General features: G+C 50.7%; 1 protein-coding gene and 1 non-coding gene across 2 annotated transcripts in view; one reads left to right on the top strand and one right to left on the bottom strand.

Annotated features, from left to right (window-relative positions):
- Window positions 1–25404, bottom strand: part of PIK3R6 (phosphoinositide-3-kinase regulatory subunit 6) — a 47912-nt gene that overhangs the window by 19975 nt on the left and 2533 nt on the right. The window contains exons 2-8 of the mRNA XM_057536298.1: window positions 16301–16402; window positions 6977–7060; window positions 6285–6376; window positions 5540–5608; window positions 4931–5063; window positions 4717–4786; window positions 3537–3720 (exon numbers count right to left, since the gene is read on the bottom strand). Of these exons, the coding sequence (XP_057392281.1) occupies window positions 3537–3720; window positions 4717–4786; window positions 4931–5063; window positions 5540–5608; window positions 6285–6376; window positions 6977–7060; window positions 16301–16313 (645 nt within the window). The 5' untranslated portion in view covers window positions 16314–16402. The remainder of the gene's footprint in view (window positions 1–3536; window positions 3721–4716; window positions 4787–4930; window positions 5064–5539; window positions 5609–6284; window positions 6377–6976; window positions 7061–16300; window positions 16403–25404) is intronic.
- On the top strand, window positions 20888–20960 carry TRNAG-CCC (transfer RNA glycine (anticodon CCC)). The gene has a single exon. It is a non-coding gene; the product is annotated as a tRNA-Gly (tRNA).

Raw genomic sequence — 25404 nt, 5'->3', positions numbered from 1 at the left:
GTTGCCCGATGCCGCCTGCAGCTGGGGGTCCCCTCTGGCCCCTCACACCGTGGTGTGGGGGGACAGCTGGTGCCCGGCAATGTCGGGAACCCAGGGGGCCAGGGATGGCCTCTAGTGCCCACCCTCCTTGGAATGTCACTAAGTATCTGGATCACTGTTCTGCCATCACTCGGATGTAAACTCCAGGAAGGCAGCAGTTTTGTCTGTCTCATTTACAGCTGCATCCCCAACACCTAGAACATCTGCTAGCACGTAGTAAGTGCTCAATAAATATTTGTTGAATATTTCCTAAACGTCTCTCACTCCTATACTGCCTTGACATACCACCTATAAATCATTATTTTTCTTTAAATCATTGCACTTTTTTGGTTCAAAATTATTTCAAAAGCAAATTTTATATTGCTGCTCTAAGTAAAAGTTATGTCACTTGTCATAAGCAGAAAATAACTAAGATGAATATAATGATCACAAAACTCTATTATTAAATTCTAGCCAGGTACTATGGCCTGCCAAGGCTTTAGAGCTGGAAGCTTGCTTTTTCTTTTAAAAAAGGCAGATTAGCAAGCGTTCAAGAGGTTAAGGTTGAAGCACCAAGCTGAGCCTTTCTCCTTAATGCACACAGGTTCTGAAGAGCTTCTCACTCTCGGAGTTTCATCACGCTCTCCAGCACCGAAGGCTCCCGTCTCCATGGGTGCCTCTCTGACACCGTGAGAACTCCCCTGGATCACTCTTCTCTGGCTGTGTCCCCTCACCCCCACTCACCACCAGCTGATCCCAGCTCATGACTGAGGATGTGGGGCCCAAACGAGTGACACGGGCAGGCACAGCAGGGCTTGCTCTGATCTCTTTTTTGTGCTAGGGGTCCGCTGAGCAGGGTCTTAACTTCCTGGGCTAAGGGAGAGTGGGTCATTCTGACTAGCTAGGGCTCCAATAAATATCTGCTGAATGACCAGCTGAATGAACACGAGCAATGAGAGGGACAAGGAATCAGAGTTGGAAGGGGCCACAGGGACCATCTCGTCTTGTTGCTTCATTTTATAAATTGATTATAAGTGAATTAATTAAATAGTTATCAAGTACCCACTAGGTGCCAGGCACTGTTCTAAGTGCTGGGGTACAGCAGTAAACAAAACAGACAAAAATTCCTGTCTGCATGCAGCTTATATTATAGTGTATCTCTCTGTGTGTGTGTGTGTGTGTGTGTGTGTGTGTGTGAAATAATAAACAAGATGAGTTAAATTTATAGTATGATAAATAACTGTAAAGTGATGAAAAGAAAAGAAAGCAGGGAAGGAGGATGTGCAATTTGGGGGAGGGGCTGAAGTTTTACATAGTGACCAAAGGAGCCTCACTGAAAGGTGACTTTTGACTAAAAGCCTAAAGGGAGTGAAGGGTCGAGCCGTGTGGGTACCTGCCACGGGGCAGCCCCACCTGGACACCATCTCTAGCATCCAGAACACAGAGCCGGGTTGTCCCAGGCGGACCTCCCAGTCTCGAGACCTTGTCAGATCCTGTGGACACATGGGGAGACCAATCTACGCCCCCTGCCTCCTACCTGGGCCACGGACCAGGCCCTCAGCAGACAGGATGTGGGCTGGTGGCTAAATAAGGCCTACCCACCAGACCGTGGTTGGCTGGGCCACCTCTCCCAGGCCCCACCGGTCCTCGAACCAGCAGGTATGACTGGGAACAGCATCCCTAAAGCAGAATTCCAGATAAGGAGGCTGGGGTCTCAGGAGGCAGGGAGCCCCAGCACCCAAAAGGGGAGGGGCGGGTGCTGGGGGACCACTGAAGACCCCTTAACTCCAAGCTTCCGAGGGTCTCTAACTTCAGATCAGTGACGCATTCCCTGGGTCTCTCCTGGCTCTTCTTTGGTCCCTCCCCCACCAATTCTCTTTTCACAACAATGGAGACTCAGAGCCGTGAGCTCCGGATAAAGTGAGGTGGCAGAGGAGGCATAAGATTTTGACTATGCTTAAAAAAATACAGCTTTCACTTTCAGCATTTCTTTTTTCTATAGCGGAATAGTGCACGCATCAGACCCATTAATTTCAGCCCTGAACCCCACCCCATTCTTGACCCAGCACCTCCCAATCCTACCCCATTCCTGATGCCCTCAAACCCAGCCCAGCCTCACTTCCAAGCCAACCCCTGAACTCCAGCCACATCCAACTCGGGGATGGAGTGAGGCTGGGGATCCTCTAATGCCTGCATCACTGAGAAACAAACACCAATGCGCTTAAAATGTTAGGGAACTGTTGACCAAACCCACCCACTTTGGCCAGGCACGCTGATCACCGCTTGCCTGAGCTGTCTCACAACAGGAGGTCCCGAGAATTCAGGAGGGGCCAAAAGAGGGAGGAGACGACCAACCTCCCAGAGTCCTTCGCACTGGAATCCACCTTGGCTGAGAGATACGCCACCAGGAAGGACCCTGAGTCAGACTATGGACCAAGCAAGATGATTGGCCAGAGACAACCCGGAAACTAACCCGAGACTGCAAGCCACGTGGCAGAGCAGTTCTCCTGGGTTCCCTTACCCTGCTGCCCTCCGCCCGGGCGCCCCTTCGCAATAAAGTCTCTTGCTCTGTCAGCACGTGTTGTCTCCTCGGACAATTCATTTCCGAGTGTTAGACAAGAGCCCACTCTCGGGCCCTGGAAGCGGTCCCCCTTCCTGCAACACTTACATGTTTGACACTGCTGTGTCAAAATGGTGCCTTGACCATGGGCTGTTTGGTGAGCCAGAAACAATCTCCAGAGCCGCAGGTGGCCACACAGGGGCTGCCGGGTCAGCTGACAAACTCTGCTCAGGAAGGCAACTACCCTCCCCCCTTCCCGAGAGCCACGGCCAAGTGCGGGGAGAGGGGACAGTAGCCCACGTTAGGACAGACACATGAGACACATTAGGGGCCATAGGTGCCTGTGCTAAAAGCAGCCTGGGGCTTAGGTACGAGTCCGGGGTGGGAGGGCATTCCTCCATCACGCGTCTGTGTGCTGTGAGCCCCCCAGGGGGCTGTTATGGAAGGAGGGATGTCCCGGATGGCGGCACGGGGGAAGGGAGTCAAGAACCCTCAGTGGGTCCAAGCAGCTGGGCAACCACAAAGGAATGGCGTGGACGGTCCTTTTAGGGAAAAGGAATGACAGAAAACGACCAACATGGTTTAAGGAGGAACCCAGCCGCACATAAAAGACACCCATCAAAGGAAGGATCCAAGACCTAGGGCTCAGGGCGTGGAGAGTTCCAGATGGAAACAAGAGGAGGAAGGGCAACGGCTCCAGTGCATGTTGACGGGCAAAGCGGGGTCTGAGACATACCAAACGTTAATAGCTAATGTGTGTGGGTAGAGGGGTGTGAGTGATTTTTATCTTCTTTCTTGGCTCTTCTGCATTGTTTTTCAAATTTTCCTTAGTGAATGTGTCTTTATTTTTGGTTTGGGTAAAAAGGTGATATGGAAACAGGAGAAGCAGGAAGCGAGGGGAGTGAGGACTGGTTCCGGGGGGGTGGGGGGGGCGGGGGGGGCAGGGCAATGACCTCACCTGCAGCTTCCTTTGCAGCACTCCTGCCTCGCAGGCCTCCCCCAGCGCCGCCTGCAGGGCGTGGGAGACCACGTGGCGCATGCAGGCCTCTGGTGTCTGCTGCCCCTGGGCCGCCTCGATCTCCAGCAGCAGGGCGCTGCACACGGAGGGAGACACCAGCTCAGGATCCACGAAGAGGAACACTCTGAGGGCAAAGGTGGGGGGACCGGGAGCTGATGAGGAGGACCACGGGGAGAAGGGCCACCCTCAGAACCTTGCAGCACCTGTCACCCCCCCCCCCCAAGTTATTCACCTCCTCCAAAAACGGGAGCCTCAAATTCAAAGTTCTATTGGGGGACAACACTAGGGAGTGGTGGGGAGTGCAGCAAAGAAGAGCAAGCACGGCCCTTCCAGGGGGGCAGCTGGTCCCTCTGGGTCCCTCTCGTGTCTGGTAAGTTCCAGCTGAAATGCCGCTCCCTCCCTCAGCGTCGTGGCCCGTTGACCCCGTAGCCCTCTAGGAGGGACCCTAAATCCTGCCTGCTGAAACGAGCTCTGAACCCTAAGTGAGCCCCTTCTTCTCTCATCACCCTCAGCACACCAGAAAACCAACCTCACCCACCCTCTCTTCCGTACTCAACTGTCATTTCAACCTCTTCAATGCCAAGTCCTCTGGATCCCTTCCCCTCCCTGCATGCTCCACGAACACAGAGCCCCAAGCTACACCTTTCAGTACCAGGCGAGCAGAGGTACCTGCAGGGGAGGAGGCTACGCAACCCCCGCTCCACCCCCGACTCCATCAGCCTCTCTCCCCAGCACGAGCAGTGGACGTGTCCTCAGTCTTACACACACACAGATGAAAGACCCCGGATCTCATGGTGTGACTGTGGCCTGAATTATTGATATTCTAGAGGTGCCTCTGGCTGCTTGATGCAACGCCATGGCCAAGGGCAGAACGGAGGTGGAACCATGGACCTGCAGAACGGCCCAGTGCTCGTGTCCACGTTCTGCATGTGAGCGGGCGAGCTCTGAATCCAGCCCAGGAAGAAAGTCCTAACTGCTTTCAGGGATCTCCAGGGAAGGACACGCCCCATCCACGCTGAGGACGTCCCGCTGCTGGACCAATGCCATGGGTGGGAGGGGCTCCTCCGCATCCAGCCTCCTCACCTGTCCTGCAGGCAGCACCCTGGCTGGGGCCACTCACCTCTCCCGGAAGGGGTACAGCTCGCTCGTCAGGTTCTGCTCGGCAATGACCAGCCTCTGGTACAGCGTCCCTGCAGGGCAGACCACTTCAGCCAACCAGCGTCTGAGTCTCTGACCCCCATTCCCTACTTTCCCAGAAGGTGCTGGGGCTTTTGAGCTCCCTGGAATCCCGGAGAGGAAGGCAAGACCTCGGGCGGAGCTGGAGCGGCTCTTACCTGGGACGGCCGTCTCCGTTTTCAGCCTCATGGCGCACTCCAGGGCGACGGTGCAGTAGGGGGCGGGCAGGGTCAGCAACCTCGTGCAAAAGGCATAGGTCCTCCGGTGGAGCTCCTCTGTGATGCCCGTGGCCTGGGTGACAGGGAGGAGTCAGGGTGCCCAGAGCCCTAGGTCTCGAAGGGTCCTGGGTGGGGCGGGGTGATGGGGGGCCGGGGGGGGGGGAGAGCAGCCAGACCTGGGCTCATACTTCCCTCCCAAGTCTACACCTTCAGCCTCTTCTCCCAGCATCTCTAGGACATCTCCCCCCGCACACCACATTCAGGCTTATCAAGATGGAAACTCATCCCCCTCCTGTTCTGCCAGCAAGTCAACTCCCCTCGCAGCCCTTCTGCTCTGTCGGGGTTGCAGATTTACCGCCACTACCTCCCCAATGTCATCTCTTCGTGTATCAGGGCGAGGGGAGGGCTATGGGGAGAAGCCAGTTAGGGGCAGGTGCTCCTAGAGCTCCTCTAGGCTCGCTCGCCAGGCAGAGACCGCTTGTCTCCTGAGTGTCCAGCCCCGTCACCCGTGGGTCACCCCGACCCCCTTCACCCTCAGTCCCCGCTCACCTTAGTGAGCACGTACATTAGAGTGTGCAGCAAGGGAATGATGACATGCCGGGCGTCCTCACTTTCTGCCTGGAAAACAGGAGATCACGGGACATGGACGGGGCTGGGGGTCGCAGGGGTCTCGCCACACCCTAGCGGGAGATGGGGCGGAAGGCAGTGTCCCAGCAGGCCGAGGGGAGTGGAAAAGGGCCACAGCCTGTCCTGGTAGAAGAGCCGGGCGGGGGTGGGGGGGCGCCGCACAGGTGCGGGAGCCCAGGTGTGAGGGCGTGGGGGAGGGGAGCAGGGAACTCCCTGGGGGAGGCGCGGCACTGTCTCGGGGGAGGAGCCGGCAGCAAAGCGACAGGCGAGGCGCCAGCTTGGAGGCTCCCTTGAGGGCAGCGTTTCCCAAACCTAGAGCACGGGGTGGCGTGGAGAGTAATTATGAGGACAATTGTGAAAATTTTTAGTAGTTAGGCATTTACATTTACAGGTACTTTCCATTTCTGTCCAGGGACACGGGTTTTCCATTTACGGTCGTGTTGTAGAGATCCTTTTTGAAAGACGTTAACTCAGGTCAAAGAGTGGGAGTCAACGTAAAGATAAAATTGCTTATAGCAAAGTACTGGAGAGGGAGAAATACGGTAGAAATCAAACGACCGAAGTGTGTGGGGACACGGGGCGGATGGGCCCGAGTGCCCAGCGGGAATGGCCCCTCTTCCTCTCGTGCCCGTCTGCCCCCGCACCCGCCCGAAGCCCGAGGACTCACCTTCTCCAGTTCTCTGAGCAGGATGCGGACCAGTGCCGGACTCTTGCCAGGATCCCGCTCGACCTTCTTGTGCAGGGACCATCTCCACATGCCTGGGTCAGGAGAAAGGGGTGCCCAGCCCAGCCAGGCGGGACGGGGGCGGGTGGCCTCTGAGAGGAGACCCCTCTGAGCAGGACCCTGAGCCCGGGAGTCCCAGGTCTGACCCCCGCCCCCACTGCCAGGTGCTGGGCTCCGCGCCCATCGGGGGGCTTCTCTGATCTGCAGCCCCGGTGGGCGGTGAATTCCCAGGGCAGGAGGGAGGGAGGCGGGATGCTAGCGGGGACAGGTGTGTGCACGTGGCTTCCGGAGCAGCGACGTTTACAGCTCAGCACCCCAAGCCCCGCTCCTGGGGGTCATGCGGGCCTGGAGTGCCAGGCGACTTTTATTTGCAAGGCAAGTTGGAGAAGGCGGTTAAGAAAGAGGGCGGCAGACCCCCGATGGGCTGTGCCACAGTCCCTGGAGGCTGAGCCAGGGGGCAGAGAAGGCCTTCTGGGTCCTTCAGGCTCCAAGGATTTCCAGGAGGACGGGGGCTTGGCTGGAAGCCCCTCATTCTGTGAGCTCCAGGCTGGGGCGCTTTCTCGAGAACACGTGGGCAGAGTTGGCTGGGCTGGGGTAGGGGAAGCAGAGAGCGGACAATGCCTGCCCGCTCTTACCTTGGTTGCTCGGCAGGGCAGGGGCCTGGGCGCTGAGCTCTCGGAGAACAGCATGCACGCTCCGCTGGAGGTCCAGATCCACATCTGGGCAGCAGGGTGGGGAAGCTTTGAGGCCAGGAGCCCCTGGCCTTACCCTTGCTCCCACCTCCACTCTCCCTGAGAATGTCTTTAGCCTCTTCTCCGAGCCTCAAGAGGTGCCCGGAAGTAATCAGCTTAGAGCTGGCAGCCTGCATCCCGGCCAGGACTGCAATGCAGCCTTTCAATCAGCATTTCTGTGTTCTTTGTAAAATCCACATTCCCCAGAGTGCGGTACGTATATTGCCAGTGACATGCGAGACAATTTTAGATGGTACACAAATGATTCTAAAATTTGAGTAATTATGCACTTATTTTAATGTATAGAAAAAATATATAACTAGTTCCTCAACTAGTATGAAGCTAAAATTTAAAGTCAATTTAAAGAAACATATCAGATAAATACCAGGAGGTGACAAGAACTCTCTCCCTGACCAAACTTCACTCAGGATCCTCGAAGCCCTGTTCTCCACTAGGCCCTCAGCATAGCCCCTGTACTGTCTTTGGTCTCCAAGCCCAGTTTTAGCAAGAATCCTGCTGTCAGTCGATAGAAGTCCCTCTCCCTGATATCTGATCGAGTTCTCTATTCCCCACCTTTGATGTGTAAGTCCTTGACCTGCGTCCAGCAAGAATCCTGTTAGGTCAGTTTAGTAAGAATCTCCCACCCCTGAGGTCCCCTCTTAGGAATTTTCCATCCACTGACCCCTCCCTCTGTTTGTTAGCTGTAAATCCCCAGCTGTCTTTGCCTTATTCAGAGCAGAGGCCCATCTCTCTCCTCTATTGCAATAATCTTGAATAAAGTCTTCTTTAGGGTTTAACAAGTGTCAAAATAATTTTTTTCTTTAACAGCAGAGCATTGACATTGCCGAGCGGTGGAGGTGGGTACACGAATCAGTAACTGACGTTTGGAAAGTACCTCACTGATCTCCCGCTACAACGCTACAACGAGTTTAAGGAACCAAGGAGCTTTGTGCTGTTGGGCTGCGAAATCCATCACCTCCTGCCGAGGCCACGCTTCCCAGCCAATAGGGACAGCAGCAGGAATTCTAAAGCCAGCTCCTCCTCGGGAACCTTTGTTGGTGACTGACTCTGGCTCAGGGATTCCCCAACCCAAGACCCGTCAGTCTAACACAGTTCCACCCAACCCTTCCTCCCTTCCTCCTTCCTTCAGAGTCAGATTTTCATCACGGTCCGGGCGCTTGCTCTCCCAAGCCCTCACCAGCTCCCTGTCCATTTTCTGTCCCGCAGGTGTTTCCCCACGTGAAGCCTTGCATGTCTCATCTTGTCTTGCTGTCTGCTTCTTAGAGGATCTGGACCAACACAGGAAGTACGGGAGACACTCCCTGAACCATCAATTCCCCTTTACGATCAGCTCCGACCAAGAGGATGTTTTTACAGGCGAGGGTGCAGTCTCTTGTTGTCAGGCAGTACAAACCACACGCCTCAGAGGTTCCCCTTTTGCCTTGGCGGTCAGGAAACTTACAGCCAAAGCGGGGCCCCGTCTCAAAAATCAGCTTATCTCAAGTGACAGAGACCTCTCTCCTTTGTTCCTTTTCCGGTGCGCTTGCTTCACATTCTCCTAAACATATATCTTAATTGCCTCAGATTCCTTTGGAAATAGGTAGGGTAGAGAGGACAAATCTAAAAAACCAGCAGGTTGCAGGCCAGGAGTTAGAATTTGTTTGGGTCAAGGCACCCCATGCCCTGGTGCTCAGGGACTGGCCCTTCCATGGTTCTGGTGTGGGCCCTTGCACGTCTGCTGGGGCCACCCAGCATCTCTGAAACCCTCACTTTCCTCCTGCCTCTCACTTGTCCCCCTGCCCAGACCAGGTCCAGGTCTGATCCTGAGTCTCCTTCAGGCTCAGAGCGGGCAGGAAGTGGGCAGGCGTTACAGCGCACGCTTGCCCACCCGGCCACTCTGTTGGGCAGTGCAGCATCTCCTAAAACTGGCAAAGAAATTATTTAGCCTGGCAAGAAGTCCTGTCACAAGCCATCCTTCCATCTACCCAGCTCCACCTGGCATGAAAATAAATGAGTTAACGCAGGGTGAGTTATTAAAAAATAATGCTATGTCCTATTTCTTCTTTCCTTCTTTCTTCCTTCTCCCTTCCCTTCTTCTGCCCACCTCCTCGCCATGGACTACAAAAAAGACTTAAAACTGTGATAACTGTTATTTCCTCCCTGCCCCCTCATTAGAAGGGCAGCCAAACCTTTGTCTTCTGAGTCCTAGGTTCTCCTCCTTTGCAGAGGGAGTTAAGTTTTTATGTTTCAGAGAAAAATGGAGAAGTTAAACTCTGCCAGTAGCCCCGGGAGACAACCCCAAATAAACTTTGTTTTCAAAAGTCTGGGCAGCTGGAACAAACTCTCAGGCTTTGGTCCACATCTGGCTTGCAGACGTGTCTTGTTTGGGCTTGTAGAATGTCTTGGAAAAAAAAAAATTGAACTAGCTGCCAACATTCACAAATCAGGAGATTTTGCATAAAACTTTGGATTTCTGGCATCTCCTGAAAGTCTGTTGACACTGGGCGTACATTCTTTTTACATGTGACAGTGACAGGGGCTGGGGAACAGCTGCCCCTTGAGACAGGGCACAGCTCCCCTAGGGCTTCAGAGTGGTCACTCTCCTTGTTTCCCTCACTTACATCCTCTCCCCGGCCCCTTGACTTTGAGACCCCTGGCTGTCTGATTGACACAATCAAGCTGGATTGTCTCCAAGGGATGGGGGTGAAGGCTGCTGCTTATTTAAAGACGGGAGTGGCAATTCAAGCGTGGAAGGTTGGATTCCCAAGACTGTGAGGGCACGAGGGTTATGGGAACCCAGGAAGGAGGGAGACCAGGATTGGCTGGGACATAGCTGACCGGTAGTGGCAAAGATCTCAGATGAGGGCAGCTAAGCACTAAACTCTGTGTGCTTGAGTGCCACTGCTGTGGTCTCCTGGGCCACCTTTGCCAGAGTACAAGAATGTCCACAAAGGAGCCCCCTGTCTCCTTATGGACTATGCAAGCTGTTCTGGGGGCTGCAGCCATAGTGGACTGAAGACCACTGACACTTCCCATCATCAAGACTTTGTAACCCCTGGGCTTCTCACAGGATCCCAAGGAGAGGAGGGGGGTACCGCAAGTGAATGACATTGGAATTTGTACTGACCTTGGAAAACAAGAGCTTGAAGCTGGATTTGATTTGATTAAGCCAAAGAAATAATATTTCTCGTGCCTCAAGTATCTCAGGGTCGTTTATACATGATATGCAATGTCTAACAGCATTCTTGATCCAGAACAACCACTAAATAAATAACATTCAATATCCACCCCTCCATCCAGAAATAGGATATAACTATCAGGTGTCCAGATTACTATTAACACCTAACATTTAAATAGCACTTGAGGGCCTCCCTGGTGGCGCAGTGGTTAAGAATCCTCCTGCCAATGCAGGGGACACAGGTTTGAGCCCTGGTCCGGGAAGATCCCACATGCCGTGAAGCAGCTAAGCCGGTGCACCACAACTACTGAGCCTGTGCTCTGGAGCCCACGAGCCACAACTACTGAGCCCACGCACCACAACTACTGAAGCCGGCGCGCCTAGAGCCTGTGCTGCGCAACAAGAGAAGCCACCGCAATGAGAAGCCCGCGCACCACAACGAAGAGTAGTAGCCCCTGCTCGCCACAACTAGAGAAAGCCCACGCGCAGAAACAAAGACCCAACGCAGCCAAAAATAAATAAATACATTAAAAAATAATAATAAAATAAATAGCACTTGAGTGGTATACACATAGCCTTATGTAGGCGTAGCAAGACCATGGTACGTGTTCATCAAACCAAGTTCATTTTTGTCGCAGGCAGATGAGAAGACTACATTTCCCAGACTCCCTTGTGGTTTGACAGGAGCCATGTGACTGAGTTCTGGCCAATGGCACGTGGTGGAGGTGGTATGTGCCACCTTCAGACGTGGCCATAAAACCCTCCGCCCTATCCTCCCTGAGCTTGGAATATATATGTGGAAGATGATGGTGCCCCGAGGGGAAAGAAGCCTATGTCCCTGAAAGACTGTAGCCCAGATGGGGTGGTGACATGAGTAAGAACTAAGCATTTGTTGCGTTGATCTACTGACACTGGGGTCATCTGTTATGGCAGCCACTGTTCTCTGACTCAGGGACACACAAAGTGTGTCCCCGGTGTGTTGTCTCATTGGATTCTGAGCAGAGCCCTGTGAGTTTGGCAGAACAAATACTGTTCTCCCTGTTTTGTGGAATCTAGATTAAAAGTCGCCCCATATCGCCTCTCCAACCACAGAAGGTCAGACTCAGAGGGACCTCGGAGGCTGGCTCTCTTCCCATTTCCCAGAGGGGGAAATGAGGCTCAGAGGGGAGAGGCGATTTTCGCAAGGTCACAGAGCTTTTTGTTGGAGGAGAGCTTTCTGTTTGCCAAAATGCACTTCCTCTAAAGCGGTCATCTTACATGTGACCATTCACCTCTTTACTGGGGAAAGGGAAGAGGGGATACCCAGGTGAGACTGTGAGCATGTGCCTATCTATGTGTGCCTGGGGCTTGAATGCAGAAAAAAATGCCCCTGATAAAGTTGCCTGAAAAAGGGTTCCCAGCTCTCCAACCAGGGTAGATGTTATTACAGCTAAAGAGACAATAGGGAGGAAGGAAGGGAGAAGAAAGGCTGACAGGGTCCTGCTGTGGCAGGACACCCATAGTTCAGGGTTTGCTCTTCCACTTCCGGCCACTCAAAGCTGACCCAGGACTTGGCAATGTCAGCTCTCCATTGTCCTGTGATCCTAGACAGTCAAATCTCTCCCCAAGCCCCTCTTAGATGTTTGCTTTTCCCCTACTTCCCAACCTTGGCTCACATTAGAATCACCTGGAAAGCTTTAAAAAAATACTGATGCAGAGCCCACCCCAAACCAAATAAATCAGATATCTGAGGGTGGGGCCCAATAATCAATTTTTAAAAATATCTCCCCAGGAGAATCTAATGTACAGGATTGCAGAACTAATCTAATTCAGTGAGAATTACTGTCTTAGGCGATAAGTTTGGAGATATGAATAACTGATCTGTTAGAGAAGCCGTGAAGTGACAAGATGTTCAGAGTTCACAGAGGACAATCATCCCTGAATTAAGAATGAAGGTCAGGGGCTTCCCTGGTGGTGCAGTGGTTGAGAATCTGCCCGCCAATGCAGGGGACACGGGTTCGAGCCCTGGTCTGGGAAGATCCCACATGCCGCGGAGCAACTGGGCCCGTGAGCCACAACTACTGAGCCTGCGCGTCTGGAGCCTGTGCTCCGCAACAAGAGAGGCCGCGACAGTGAGAGGCCCGTGCACCGCGAAGAAGAGTGGCCCCTGCTCGCCACAACTAAAGAAAGCCCTCGCACAGAAACGAAGACCCAACACAGCCAAAAATAAATAAATAAATAAATAAATTTAAAAAAAAAAAAAAAAGAATGAAGGTCACAGGGTCAGGATGGCCCCTCCCTGGCAATACTCCTGGCTCTCACGGTGGTGGGAGGAGATTTAAAAGAATACAATTAGGGGCTTGCCTGGTGGCACAGTGGTTGAGAATCCACCTGCCAATGCAGGGGACACAGGTTCGATCCCTAGTCCGGGAAGATCCCACATGCCGCGGAGCGACTAAGCCCGTGCGCCACAACTACTGAGCCTGCGCTCTAGAGCCCATGTGCCACAACTACTGAAGCCCGCGCACCTGGAGCCCGTGCTCCGCAAGAAGAGAAGCCACCGCAATGAGAAGCCCACACACTGCAACGAAGAGTAGCCCCTGCTCGCCGCAACTAGAGAAAGCCCAAGCGCAGCAACGAAGACCCCCAACGCAGCCAAAAATAAATAAATAAAATAAATAAATTTATTTAAAAGAATACAATTGGAGAAAGTTTATTATTATTACTATATTTTGTTGTTGTCCGTTAGCTTGTTTGCAAAAGATATAACCTTTGTTTAGAAATGTAAGCCTTCTAGACACCAGTGCTCTGACTCTCTTAGGGTCCAGCCATGACAGGAATAAAATCTCCTAAGATTTTTTTCTAGCAGACCAGTCTTTGTCTTCTTGAAGTTGTCCCATACCCTCTTGTGATGGTTAATTTTACGTGTCAACTTGACTGGGCAACAGGGCACCCAGATATTTGGTCAGATGTTATTTTGATTGTGTCTGTGATGGTGTTTTAGATGAGTTTAATATTTAAATGGATAGATCAAGTAAAGCAGATTGCCCTTCCTAATGTGGGTGGGCCCCATCCAATCAGTGGTGGCCTGAATAGAACAAAAGGCTGACCCTCCCCCAAGGAAGAGGGAATTCCTCCTGCTTGACTGCCTTCCAGCTAGAACATTGGTTTTCCCCTGCCTTTGGACTTGAACTGAAACACTGGCTCTTCCTGAGTCTCGAGCCTGCTGGCTTCTGGAATGGAATTTACACCATTGGCTGTCCTGACTGCAGGTCTTGGTACTTGTCAGCCTCCACAATCACGTAAGCCAATTCCTTATAATAAATCTCATTCTGTATATGCATATACATCCTACTGGTTCTGTTCCTCTGGAGAACCCCGACAAACATGCCCAGAGAGGACCATGGCATCAGTATGGGGAAAGCTGGTGGAAGAATCAAACTTAAAATTCCCTCAGCCTTCTCCAGCTGGTGGAGATAACCACCCAGATGAGAGGGTTACAGGGAACACAAAATTACTACCAGAGAGACTGAATTCATAATTCCCAAGGGATGTTTCCCTCAAACTAGGATGTTGTGGAGAACTGTCCTTTTCCACTCTCTGGGTATCAGCCATCAGAATCAGAACCCCCTCCCTGGAATGGAAATGGAAACACACCAGTGAACTCTTTCTGGTCCCTTCCCTTTAAAATCACAATAAAATCACTAACCTGGGGGTCCCACTACCTCATGCCGGGTGAGCCATAATACAATTGAGAAGAACATGGCTTGTTTGCGTGTGTTCCAATTCAGACTCGGAATACCCGAGGCAGCTTAGCTCTGTACAGGTGAATGTCATTTGGTATATGTTGTGTTTACTAGTTTCCACTTTGGAGGATGACCTTTTCCTGACCTTGACCTTTCAGCTGGGCTCCATTTTCCTGGAGCCCATGGGGCCCCTACATGCTGACCACCTGGACCTTACCGACTGCCCTTCCTACCAGGGGCGAGGACTTGTCTGAGAATCCCCTGGTGAACAGAGAGCCCTGTCTCAGCATCTCAGCTGCTCACTGAAATCATGTGCTCAGCACCCAGATGCACCACTGGCTGGAGTAACACGGCTCATACTCCTCTTTCTTCCATCCCGTGCCTGATTCCCACCTTCCCCCCATGTGGTATAAAGGCTCAGACGGTTCTAAAAAGGTTTGCAATCTTGCCCCTGTTTGCAAGAGTGGCAAAATAACAATACCTTTGGTGCCCTTGAAACATTGCTCTTTTGCAGCCCTCAAAATAAACGTCTTACTTTTCAGGTGCCCCTCTTCTTGACTCTAGGATGAGAGGACTCTAAGGGCTGTAGGAAGGTGCGAAAAGTTTAAAACAACTCTAATTTGGGAAGCCAGCCAGGACAACTGCAGTCCCTGGTCCTGACGGAAAAACTCCCTTTCGGAGTTTCCAGGGCAAGCATCCTAATTTGGGGGTGCTTCTCTCACCCACTGGATTTTGGGTCGGGGGGGGGGTCATCTGTCACATCTTTGGGGGTGGATGTTGGTGGTCTTTCTTGCCCTGTAGCCTTCCCCGCTCACTATAATCCTGGTGACACTGTGACCCAGGTGCCCTGCTTTGCCCTGGCCTTGGAGTGGCATGGGACCAAGCTGGCCAACGGACTCTCTCTCCCTCTGGGTGACCTTTGTGTGGGTGACAGCCCGGAGTGGAGAGAGCCTCCTCTTCCTGTCCTGGTGGCAGATCCACCTTGTTCCCTGCCCTTTCTGGTGCCTGGTGCTTCAGCTGTTCCTTCAATGCGCAGCCACTTTTTATTTTTGAATATTAAATGAACCCTATGGGTTTCTATTGCTTGTATCCAAAGAACCTTTATCGGTATACCTCCCTTCCTAAAACACGACACCGATGTGTCTTAATTGTTGTAATTCAAGTGAGTGCAAAGTAAGTTGGTTTTGAAATGTTCAGTAGGAGATTTTCACAGTGCTGCCTCCACCCTTATCCTCCCAGCCCAAACCCCAGCTGGTTAAAGACAACTAGGAACCTTGTGACACCAAGATTCACTGGTTGAAGCGTCTTCTGATTGGGTGATTCACTGGTTGAAGCTCCTTCTGATTGGGTGATTCACTGGTTGAAGCTTCTTCTGATTGGGTGAGGCTCTCTGAGGGTGAGTGGGGTGTGGAAAGGGTGCTGTCTTGGGAATGATAACAAGCTGGTGGCTGTGCCTGCCTCGGGGTGTCCCCTACCTTCCCTGGGACAGGGATCTTCAACGGCCTTGGAGTCTATGCCTGGTGGCCGGAGGAGTGGTTTCTGACTTGCCAGGTGAACATTAGTTGATACGCATCTTGGGGGAAGGGTCATCTCTGCTTGTTGTCTCAGGATGGTGTAGGGAGAAGAGTCTAGGTTTCGGAATCAGCCAGACGTGGGTTCCAATCCTGGATCTGCCACTTACTAGCTGTGTAGCTTTGAGCAAATTACCTAACCTCTCTGAGCCTGTTTCCCTTTCAGTAAAATGAGGACAAGTGTACTGATATCCCTACCTCACAGAATCCTTCTGATGTTTTGCATGAGGCAACCTGTAGAGAAGTCATTCACAGCACAGATGCTGGAGCTAGATTGCTGGGTTCAAATCCTGATTTGACCGTATAATATCTATGTGACCTTGGGACAATACCTGTCTTCTCTCACTTTCCCGTATTCTGTAAAATGAAAGTAATAATAATATCTATCTTATGGGGTCTTTATGAAGACTAAACGAATTAATATTTGTCAGGTGCTTTTCCCACTACTTGATATATTGTTAAGTGCCATAGAGATTTTTGTTAAATAAATGCAAGTGTTTGGCAATATATATTGCTATTATTGTCATTACTCCCAATGTCCAGCTCAGTGATCTGCCGGCAGCTGGGGCTCGTACAAGCGTGTAGATGTCCATCTCTCAAGATGTTCTCGCATTTGGGGAGCTGAGTGGGGGTCTCTCAGCCCCACTGGGTAGAGGTGGTCCTGCCAGCCCTGGGGGCATCCTCACCTGCCAGGTGGGCCTTCCCCACTCTGCAACGAGGTACACCAGACCCCCCTCTCCCGGACCATACTGACCTGAGCTCTCCATGGGGGCCTGGGGTGAGTGCGAGGAGGATGTGATTATCTCAGGCAGCGGAATGGAGAGTAAGGTGGTTGTTTTCCTGCAAAGAGGTGGTTCTGCAAAAGAAGAGACAGTTAGTGTAAGTGGTGGGACGTGTACAAAGTATATCTGTGGAACGGAGAGGCTCCCAGGGGACCGAGGCTTCTCTCAAACTGGAGGGGAGGGAGTCTAGGTTTATTTAAGAAGTGCTTCTGTGGTGCTTGCTATGTGCCAGGCAGGCACTCTTCTAAACACTTAAAAACTATCAACTCTTTAATATTAACCTTATGAGGTAGGCACTATTTTCTCCCCATTCCACAGATGGGGAAATTGAAGCACAGAGACAAGTAACGATTCAAGGTCAAATAGTAAGTAAAGGAATGAGCACTTGAACTCAGACCATCTGGCTGTAGAGCTCACGCCCTCAATCACGACCACAGGCTGCCCCACTGTGACCCCAGAGGGAGGGACGCCCGAAGTCTGCTTCCCGGAGCAACACACTTCACAACTGAAAAGCAGAGGAACTCCGAAAGAATCCAAGAGCTTGTTCTTTGAAGAAAAGAAAAATACACACATACACACACACTTGGGAAAGCTAATCGAGAAAGAGAAAACAAAGAGATAATATTAGGAATGATAAACATCCCATATGACATTTATCTGTATAAAGAAAGTCTGAACCCTCTGTACCATACACAGTTTTCTAGGAAAATAAAAATGACTCAAAAGGCTCTAGAAGAGTTAGAAAAACTGCTTATATTAGTAACCAGTGAGGAAACAGAGAAAGCCATCAAATAACTAGATCTTAAAAAGTGGTATCTGGCTCCGATGGTTCCTTTGATAAGTTCTCTCAAACCTACAGAGTGAAGCAAGTTTTTATGTTACTCAGCATAGAGTTTACTGTTCCAAAGAATAGAGAAAGAAGAAAAGATTCTCTGAAAAAGCCAGCCTACCCTTGGTACCAAAAATCGAATGAGGATAGTTTAAAAAAATAGAGCAAGCACTTCACATCCACTGGGATAGCTGCTAAAAAAAGAAATACAACAGAAGGGACTTCCCTGGTGGCGAAGTAGTTAAGAATCTGCCTGCTAGGGACTTCCCTGGTGGTGCAGTGGTTATGAATCCGCCTGCCAATGCAGGGCACACGGGTTTGAGCCCTGGTCCGCGAAGACCCCACATGCTGCGGAGCAACTAAGCCTGTGCGCCACAACTACTGAGCCTGCGCTCTAGAGCCCGTGAGCCACAACTACTGAGCCTGCGCGCCTAGAGCCCGTCCTCCACAACAAGAGAAGCCACCACAATGAGAAGCCCGTGCACCGCAACGAAGACTAGCCCCCGCTCGCCGCAACCAGAGAAAGCCCGTGCGCAGCAACGAAGACCCAACGCAGCCAAAAATAAATAAATAAATAAATAAATAAATTTATTACAAAAAAGAAAGAAAGAAAATAGGCCAGTGGTTGTTAAGGGTTTGGGATAGGGAGAGGGGGTGACTACAGAGGGGCAAGAGGGAACTTTTGGGGTGATGGATCTGCTCTGTATCCTGACTGTGGTAAAATCGATATATGTGTTAAAACTCATGGAACTGCATAGCAGTAATAGTCAATTTTACCATATGTAAATATAAAAAAATTTAAAAAAGAGAGAAACCCACATCTTAATTTGTAACTGGCATCACGTGCTTGTGTGCTTAGTTGGTTTTTACCAAAGTCTAGAATTTACCAAGAAAAAGGCATGTTTGTTCAATGGTGCTCTCACATCTTTAAAAAACCAGATCATTTACACACAAGGCACAGCTACCTCTTGAAAAACATCTGAGGAACTGGAGTGGAAAAGTAATTGACATTTTAGTATATACCCTTTTTTTTACCATTTTAATTTTTTTAAGCTTGTGCATGTTTTATATACTCGAAATGCAAATAAGCCTCTATATCTAATTACCAATTTATAGGAAATACAGATATTACCAGGATGCAAAATCCAGCATTTGAGAAACTCTACAGGACAAACATTCTGTTTTCTTTAACAAATAAATTGCAGGGAAGATGCGGTGAAGGTGAGGAGGGGAGACGTAAAGCCAAAGGAAGCAGGGGCTACAGATTAACAGGATTTAGGAGACATTATCAACCAAGTGAATCTTATTTCGATCCTAATTCAAACTATTACAAAAAACTGTGACATTCGAAGCAACTGGAAATTTGAACACCACAAAAATTTGGGTGGAGGGAGATAATAGTTTTGTAGTTCTGTCTGAAAAAAAATAACAGCTGTTGTCTTTTTTTAAATTAAACGTTCAATGTTGAGGTAACTGTAGATTCACACGCAGTTGTAAGAAATAACACAGAGAGATCTCACGTGTGCTTTACCCAGTTTCCCACTGTGGTAACACCTTGTGAAACTGCAGTGCAAATACCATTACCAGGATATTGACATTGATACCTTTTTATTCAGATTTCCCTGGTGTGTATGTGTGTGAGTCCTTTATCTTTTAATGATACACACTAAACTATAAAAAATAAGTGGTATCACTTACCCATAGGCACTGGTTTTCATTTTTAATACATTTCTACATCTGATGTCTTAATATGAAATAGGTTTGACTTTATTTTTATTATGTGGCAGAGGGCACACAAAACAGAGCTGACATGTATGTAAGTTGGGAAGCATAATAATAAAATAGACACCTGTGAGCTCATCACTCAAGGACACGGCCATTGAATTACACTGTGCGTGTAACTTATAATCGCGGGGAAAAAACAATAAAACTATTAAAATAATTGCTCTTCTCTTCCTCCCTGGGTCTCTGGGACCGTTGTGCTGTAAGGCTGACCATGCTGAGATGTGGGTGTGACTTCTGGAGTCTGAGGAATCCGGCTCAAGTTCCAGCACCCCCATCCCCATGGGGCCCACTGGGGGCCTCTCTGAGCTGCAGTCTCCTCCTCTCTTTGTGAGATGGACACCCAGAAGAACCAGCTAGAATGTCAGACTATTTCATGATGACATTTTGATCAAGGGCTGGGCATGCAGGTCGGGGAACTAAAACTCCACTCAGGAGAGGAAGGTGTCAGGCATTCATGATGTTTGTTCTCTCTAAAAATGCACAGTGGCATGTTTTGGTGGGCAAGACTAGACACTGAAATCTAAATGAACTATGAAACTTCAAACATGAAAGTTTGACTGTGAGTGGAAGACCCTGGGGTGTTCCCAGTCTACACGGAGGAGCTGGAAAATGGCAACACAGAGCCACCGCCCAAGGCGGACAGGCAGTGGGAACAGGGCAGATCCCCAAACCCAGGGGTTGAGGGAGACAAAGAGAAGCTTCCCAAGTGGGACCCCAGAAGTTGTGTTCTCAAGTCCCCCTCTATCGGCTATGTGGTTGTGAAGAAGGATGGTGATAACCTCTGCTCCAACTCCACCGCCCCACCAGGTCCAAGCCACCATCATTTCTTGTTCAAATTACGGCAATGCCCCCAGTGGGTCTCCCAGCTCCCACTCTTCCCCCTACAACTCAGCCCCTGATTGAAGCCCTCCAATGACTTCCCTTAGACCTTATCATAAAGTCCACACTCCTCATCCCGCCTAAGTCTTGCCCGATCTGGCCTCAGTGTTCCTCTCCAGCTGCATCTCAGCCTGCTCTCGCTCTGGCTCACCAGGATCTCACCTCATGGCTCTTTGTGTTCCTCTAACTTGCCAAGCTCAGTCCTACCTCAGGGCCTTTGCACACCTCTGCCTGCAACATCTTTCTCTCAAGCTTTCCTCACAGCCGGCTCCTTCTCAACACTCAGGTCTCATTTGAAATGTCACCTCCGTAGAGAGGCCTTTCCTTGACCAGTCTTTCTGAAATAGCTTTCCCAGTCTAGCACACTCTTTTATTTTATTCATAGCTTTCATCAGGATCAGAAATTTTCCCATGTAATGAGTAGTTTTCTGGGCTCTTCATTAGAATGCGAGCTCCACAAACAGTGGGTTCCAGTGTGTCTTATTCACTGCAGCATGCCCAGTGCCTAAGGCAGTATCGGCACCCAGGAGACAGTGAATAAATATTTTGGAGAAATATTTGAAGTCACATGTCCAAAGAATGATGAACCAGGGCTAGAACTCAGATCTCAGCCTGGGGTGTCCAGTCATGGCCCCCTCCCTTCCCTCCGTACACATTCTTCCCCAGCTCCAAACCTCACAGAGCACCCTCTGCCCGAGGAAAATAAAGTACACACACAGTCAAACTTTTGTCGGGGAGGAATCAGCTAATAATGACCACTGAGCAGCCTTAAAGGAAAAGAAAGCACAAAGATATAGATTAAAAGACAAGTGTAGGTTGGGTTGGGGGAGGGATAAATTAGGAGGCTGGGATTAACATATACACACTATTATGTATAAAATAGATAACCAACAAGGACCTACTGCATAGCACAGGGAACTATACTCAATATTATATAATAACCTATAAGGGAAAAGAATATGAAAAAGAATATATATAGTTGAATTGCTGTGCTGTACAGCTGAAACTTACACGATATTGTAAATCAACTACACTTCGATAAAAAAAAAAAAGAGAAGTAGGGACTTCCCTGGTGGTCCAGTGGTTAAGACTCTGCACTCCCAATGCAGGGGGCCCGGGTTCGATTCCTGGTCAGGGAACTAGAGCCCACATACCGCAACTAAAAGAGCCCAAATACCGCAACTAAAAGAGCCTGCATGCTGCAAAACCATGTGCTGCAACTAAGAACCAGCTCAGCCAAATAAATAAATAAATATATTAAAAAAAAAGAGGAGTGTATTCTCAGGACTTAACTATGTAAAGCTGGGGGTGGTCTGGGATGATGTTTAATGGAAAGCAAAATTCTAAGAAGCTTGAACAATCGCTGTCAGAAAGCCTCCTTCATTCTTCTATTCATTCATTTGCTCACTTATTCACTCATCAACCATGTATTCGGTGCCCGTTGGTATTTGTGCAGGTCCTGGGGATACGCTGTGCCACCGCCCTGTTCCTCTGCAGGGGCCCTCTGTAATCTATTTCCTGTCCTTTGGGGCTGCTGACCACACCAGCATGGGGCAGAGCCCTCAGGGCTCAAGCCTGCACCAGACAGGAAATGGAAACAAGCAGAACCCAGGTCATTCTGGCAAAACGCAGCAACATCTCAGTTGTTTCACTTCAGGATGATGTGAATTTCTCGGGAAATAAACCTTGCCCTTTTAAGCACCCAAACTTGCCTCTGAGGTTTTCTCGATGAATCTCATGGGAGTTGACTACACGTACCTCGCCGTAACACAGTGAGGATTTCAGGGGCTGTCGGTAGGTGAAGGAAGCCTCCATCCTACGCTGAAAGGCTCCTGCTTTCTCAGGTATGAAATCCTGTTTCAGCAGTGGGGACTGCACCTCGCACAAAGTGGGTGGATGGGGCTGCCGTCTGGGCCCACCGCCTCACTGGCCCTCCCAGCCAGGAAGGGCGAGGTTCTGTAATCCATCCAAAAGGGCGCTTGCTGTAATCTTGTGTGTTCAGAGGGGATGCCTCTCTTAAATTGGAACAAAGGCTCCTCTGTGTTGGTGACTGCCCTGCTGCTGTCTCTGCTCTTTCACCAGACTGCCGATTTGCCGGAGGCTGGGAAGCCAGACAAACACACGGCATTGTCTTGTATGTAAAATACGGAGACAAAGCCCGAGAAACTGGTCTATGAAAAGAGCGTGGAACGCCCGTGCTCTCGGAACGTCTATTCGGGCTGCTCCGAGGCCCTCTGGCTCTCTTCCTAGCTCCTGGCAGGGTTTCGAGGGACGGAGATTGCCGAGTAAATCCAGCAGCATCTATGCAACGCTGTTCACGTGGCAGAAATTGTGCCAGGCCTGAGCGTTCAGAGGTAAATAAGTGAGACACAGTCCTTGCCCTTAGGAGCTGGCGGTCTACCAGCCCGTGACTTCTCACTGACTGCAGTGTGGCCCTACTCGCCACGTTCTCCGCCCGCGACTGGCACACTGGTCCCCATGCCCACAGCAAGCTTGATGACACACATATTTCACAGAAACTGAGGGTAGTTATCAGTTAGCCATTAATAAATAATAAACTGCCTTTGCTGATCAGGCTCGCTTTAATTATTTTTACAAAAACTTGCGTGTCCTGCAAGTGTCATGAAGCCTGAACAATAAGACGTGTGCCCAAGTTGCTTTTTAGGAACTCAAAGCTGTGTCCAGTTTGCGTTTGAGCCCATTAAGACCGGTTGAGACCACCGACCCTCCATCTGGGCAGGCGCAAGTGTCCACTTGGTGACCACTTGGCGTCGGGGGCCCAACACCTCCACCCTCAGAACAGGCTAATGGCATCATTTTCTGAGCACGCGTCCCGTGAAGAAGCCTGTAGCTTCGCTGCACCTGCACAGAATGATGATTACCTCACCTTTTCTTACCCGCATCACCTTTCCCCATGCTCCCCACGCCTCATCTTTATCTCATAAGTGCCCCTCGCCCCCTCGCCTTCAGGAAGGCGGATCTGAGATTTGTTCTCCTGTCTCCTCGATTGGCTGCCTCGTGAATAAACCCTTTCTCTGCGGCCAACCTCAGCATCTCAGCGTCTGGCTCACTGTGACTCGGGCAGACCAAACGGGTTTGGTAACATTCGCACGGGGAACCAGAGACTTGCTCTGCCTGGTATAGTGTTAGAATTCACTGCCCACGCTAAAAACTCTGCCCGTGGCAAATGTCTGAAAGGTACACATGCTATACTGTGAAAAGCAAGCATCCTCCTTCCCTAGAAGCAGCCACAGTTCTAGAAAATTTGACTCTGTAGCCCACATTTAAAAGTCAGATTTCACATAAAAATCAAGATTCTCGGCTTTTACTTAGAAGGAATAACTGGAAGATCTGGAAACAATGGGCCCATAATTCCACGTGGCAACCATCAGTGGGCTTGGACTGCACCCGCCCCTCCTACTGCGTCCACCACTGTCAGCTGGTCTGTGGCATCGTTCATGCTTCCTGCTGGGCTCTTTGAGGCAGACAAGCTGGCAACCCACAAGCTATATAGATCTTTCTTGATTTATGATGGGGTTACATCCCAATCAACCCACTGTATGTTGAAAATACTGTATGTCGAAAATGCACTGAACACACCTACCCTTACAGAACATCACAGCTTGGCCCTGCCTACCTTAAACCTGCTCAGAACGCTTCCATTAGCCTACAGTTGGGCAAAATCTTCTAACGCAAAGCCTACTTGATAATAAAGGGTTGACCATCTCACGTAATGGATTGAATACTCTACTGAAAGTGAAAAACAGAATGGTCGTCTGGGTGCAGAATGGCTGTACGTGTATTAGTTGTTGATCCTTGTGATCGTGTGGCCGGCTAGGAGCTGCCCTGCCCAGCGTATCGTACCCCATATCGCTAGCCTGGGAAAAGATCAAAATTTGAAGTACGGTTTCTACTGAATGCACGCTGCTTTCCCACCATCGTAAAGTCGAAAAGTCTTAGGTCAAACCATTGTAAAGCTGGGGACTGTCCGCTGTGGCCCAGGTCCCAGTTCTCAGAGAGAAGAGTTAATTACAGACTCGCCTGATGTAAGCTGGGCGTTGCGGTTGCCCCGAGGTGCCACGTGAGTCATTCTTCGACAAGCATTTACGGTACACTCCTCTACTTCTCCGTAGCCCCTGATGCGTTGCGTCGTGAATGTCAAGCACTTGTACGAAGACAAGACAGGGCCCCTGTCCCCAGGCCGCTCTCAGGCTGGGGAACGGAATCAAGCCTGTTCGGCATGGTTGCTATGGCAAGTGGCACAGGACACAGAGGTGACGCTGACGTTCCGAATACTGGGGAAGAGGCGGCGGTCCCGTGGGAAGGGGGCCCCAGACACAGCGGTAAGGACGCTGCTCTGCCACTTGCGCGGGGCACTGGCCTCCGGCTCCATCTCGGATGACCGACTGTGGCTTTTGTGCTGCTGACCAGGCAAGCGGCACGTCCGTCCAAGCTCAGCTCCCAAGCCCCTGCCCTCTCCCAGCTCCCCCAGTCACAGCAAGAATGCGACCTCACAGGCTAGAAACACACCAGCCTCCGCCACCAGCTGGGAAGATTCCCAGCAGCTGGTACAAGCAGCACGGAAAGCGGCCAAGGGGCGAATCCCAGCCACCTGGGAGCAGCCCCGCGGTCACGGCACTGCGGCCTCTCATGCATCCCCCACCCCCATCCCCGGCCAGTGCTATTCGTTGCTTGTCTCATTTGCTCAGTAGCGATTGAGCCTTATGTGTCCTACAGACTCAAGGTAGAGAGAACCAGGTCTTCAGCTGAAGATCATATAAGTGGATGGATTCATTCATTCACGCAACGAATATGTTTTGAGCCCCTTCTAAGTGTGAGACACTGTTCCAGTCCCTGGGGATGCGGCAATAAGTTAAAGTAGACAAAGACACCTGCGCTCATAAAGGTCGCACTCCTGAGGGTATGTAGCGAGGGTGGGAGTGGGGGAAGACAATAAATGCCATAATTAAGCTGTGTATGAGATGCTGAGAAGTGCTACAGGAATACGGCTGAGAAGGGGATCGTGAGGTTCCAGCGTTGGGGTTGCCATTTAAAAGGTCTCCCTAAGGAGGTGACATGTGAGCAGAAGCCTGTGGGAGGAAAGGAGCAAGCCAGGCAATGTCTGCAGGAAACACGTTCCATACGAAGGGAACAGCCACCCAAGCGCTGAGGAGGGAGGTGCCCGAGGTTTTTCAAGGGACAGTGCAGCTGGGGTGCAGTCAGCGAGGGGACCGTAGGAGGATGCTGGCAGACAGTCCTCCACGGGTTTGTGCCTGTCTGGTGAGCTTTTGTTCCAGATCATTTCGTCAAGAAGGTTTGTATCGTGAACAGCCTTGGAACAGACAGCAAGTATCTCCTCCAGGGCCAAGGGTGGATCTCTTTGCCGACCAGTATGATAGAGACAATGTCTCCTTCCAGGGCAAAGATGGCAGGTTTGCTCGCAGCCCACCGTGAACACTGGGGGTTTCCTTAGCTCAGGGCTCCTCAGCCGTGACACACAGCATCCACTTGGGGCCACCTCCCCGCCCTCCCAGGGGACCTGGGGGCAGGACGCTCACACTGCCTGTTGCACCGTGAGTGATA

This window comes from Balaenoptera acutorostrata, chromosome 20 (genome assembly GCF_949987535.1).
Source record: "Balaenoptera acutorostrata chromosome 20, mBalAcu1.1, whole genome shotgun sequence".
In the NCBI taxonomy this organism is placed as follows: Eukaryota; Metazoa; Chordata; class Mammalia; order Artiodactyla; family Balaenopteridae; genus Balaenoptera; species Balaenoptera acutorostrata.
This window is presented reverse-complemented; position numbering and strand designations above follow the sequence as displayed.